Below are 2,500 nucleotides of genomic sequence, written 5' to 3' on the forward strand. Positions count from 1 at the left end.
AAAATTAATAATAAACACAACACACACAACACACACACCACACACACAAACACACACAAACACACACACACACACACACACACACACACACACACCACACACACACACACACACACACACATATATATTGTGTGTGTGTGTGTGTGTGTGTGGGGTGTGTGTGTGTGTGTGTGTGTGTGTGTGTGTGTGTGTGTGTGGTGTCTGCGTGCGTGTGCGTGTATATATGATATGCATTGCATACACACACAAACACACACACACACATATATATATATATATATATATAATATATATATATATATATGTATATATATATATATATATACACTAAATTTTGTTTATTTCAATTATCTATATAGTTTTATATTTCTTATACTGATCGAGAAATGAAAAAAAAACATGTTAGTGTAATGTATTTCAGAATTAGAGACAGCAAGAAAAACAATCTTTGGCCACTCCACTTGCCGACCTTCCGCGGCCCGGGAGCATCTCCGGCCCGCCGTTGGGCTTCGACCCAAATGCAAGGCACGGCCGGGTAAGGCAACGTTACATCTCCTCATCATTATCCGTGTTCCTCCTCAGATTGCACTATGCCGTTTGCGGTGATGTTTGACGGCGGGCGACTCGGGAACCAGATGTGTCAGTACTTGTCCCTGCTGCTGCTGAGGAAAGAATATGGGATCAAGGTAAGCATCGCTCCGTGTCAGTCGCAAAGATTTGAGGTTTCTTTTGCTTTGTTTAAGGTGACGAAGAGAGACATTTTACTTTTGTCGTTAATCTGGTGACTGTCATCATCATCATCATTACCACCATAACCATCATCATCATCATTATAGAGACAAGAAGAACAGTGATACTGAATATTTATATTATTATTATTATTATTTTTTTTTTACATAGTTTACTCAATATTATTATATTTATACCTTGTTACAAATGCAGGTGCGAAGTGTTTGACGGATATTTGAGTAAAAATCTTTACCCTCTCTTCTATCCACAAGATCGCAATTCGAACCAAGATGAAGAAAATCCTGACGTCTTACTTCGAGAACGTGTGGGTGCCGCTGAACGGCAGTAAATGCTTCGCCCAGCACACCCAACCCATATCATTTCATGAAATGTACAAGAAATTATTCACCTTCAGTGAGGGCAATCCGCAGGCGTACCCTCTGTCAGAATCGTACTTTATTAGCAACTACCCCTGCCCTGTAGATCTGCTTCTGCCTTGGAGGGAGAAGTTCAGGGAGGACTTGGTGTTCAAGCCTAAAATCCTGGAGAAAGCCCGTAAGAAGATCCACAGCTCTTTGGAAGCAGCAGGATTCGCCGTGTGGGCAGACCTCACTGTGGTTACCGTGCATGTAAGGAGGACGGATTATATTAACCATATGAAGTCACGCTATGGCTTGGCGCCGTTGACCAAAGTTTATTTCCATCGTGCATTCGATTATTTCAGGGAGAGGTATGTAGCCAGGATTTTCGATAAGTTTGAGATATGGTAGAGATTTAGCCCTACTGTGTTTTGTTTTGTGTACCTATGCCCTATTACTCTATACAAAGGAGTATAGAGTAACGTTTTGGGCGTTTAATGTACAGACGTAACACCAGTTTTCCATAATGTTTAATCCAGACAGAATATCCATGGGATTTTAATGCTAATCCAGAAAACAGGCGACATGACGATGTTGTAATCGTTAACTCGTTTCCACCCTTTTCACCACATTACTTTACCATAGTGTTATGTAACCTCTGATGTCTACACATTTATTCCTTCTAACCATTAATCATTAACCATTACGCAAAATTCAAAAAATGGTCCGCTTTTCATTGTGTGTCAATTATGTGCTCACGTTTTTTATATAAGTTATTTCATTCATGTATGTTAAATCAAGATGAGTCCTAAATGCTGATACGTTGTGCATTGGAAATAATTGGTGAGAAATTAGTGAATATGATGAAAAGGTGAATCTGGAGATACATTCCTCTTTATCAGATAATTTTACAGATTCGAACATCCTGTGTTTCTGATAACGACTGATGACAGAAAGTGGTGCGAGAAGCACCTATTGGGTCCAGATGTGTTGTACGCAGGTAATGAACAGCTATAGTTGTGGGAATGACTGTCTGTAAACTTATTCCGTATAGTTAGGATAAAATGATTCCATTATCCATGATTATACCTACTATTCTCGCCTTACAGGTTCAAAAGAGCCTTCGGTGGACATTGCTCTGCTCAGCCAAGGGAACCACACGATCGTCAGTTTTGGGACTTTCGGATTCGTTGGCGCACTCCTGGGAGGGGGCATGATCGTGCACCCGGAAAACAACCCAACTTACAACTGTGAAGTCTCTGGAGTCACGCGGTCGGTGCCTATCAGTTAGGTAATCATTATTCACGGTATGGTGCAATCAGGAGTGGTGCCGGATTATGCACGAGGCACAGAAAGTACAGTGCCAGAGGACTACAAGATATTAGGGTCAGGGAAACATGGAACGAAAACTA

The 2,500-nt window shown here is 41.0% G+C and overlaps 1 protein-coding gene across 1 annotated transcript in view; it reads left to right on the plus strand.

The window, feature by feature from the left end:
• The first annotated feature begins 433 nt into the window (after positions 1–433).
• Positions 434–2,500, plus strand: part of LOC119568620 (galactoside alpha-(1,2)-fucosyltransferase 1-like) — a 2,676-nt gene continuing 609 nt past the window's right edge. Inside the window, exons 1-4 of the mRNA XM_037917155.1 lie at positions 434–686; positions 1,002–1,459; positions 2,003–2,088; positions 2,198–2,500. The exon at positions 2,198–2,500 is cut by the window's right edge and continues 609 nt beyond it. Of these exons, the coding sequence (XP_037773083.1) occupies positions 591–686; positions 1,002–1,459; positions 2,003–2,088; positions 2,198–2,379 (822 nt within the window). The 5' untranslated portion in view covers positions 434–590 and the 3' untranslated portion in view covers positions 2,380–2,500. The remainder of the gene's footprint in view (positions 687–1,001; positions 1,460–2,002; positions 2,089–2,197) is intronic.

The sequence above is a fragment of the Penaeus monodon genome, unplaced genomic scaffold, assembly GCF_015228065.2.
Source record: "Penaeus monodon isolate SGIC_2016 unplaced genomic scaffold, NSTDA_Pmon_1 PmonScaffold_10183, whole genome shotgun sequence".
Lineage (NCBI taxonomy): Eukaryota > Metazoa > Arthropoda > Malacostraca > Decapoda > Penaeidae > Penaeus > Penaeus monodon.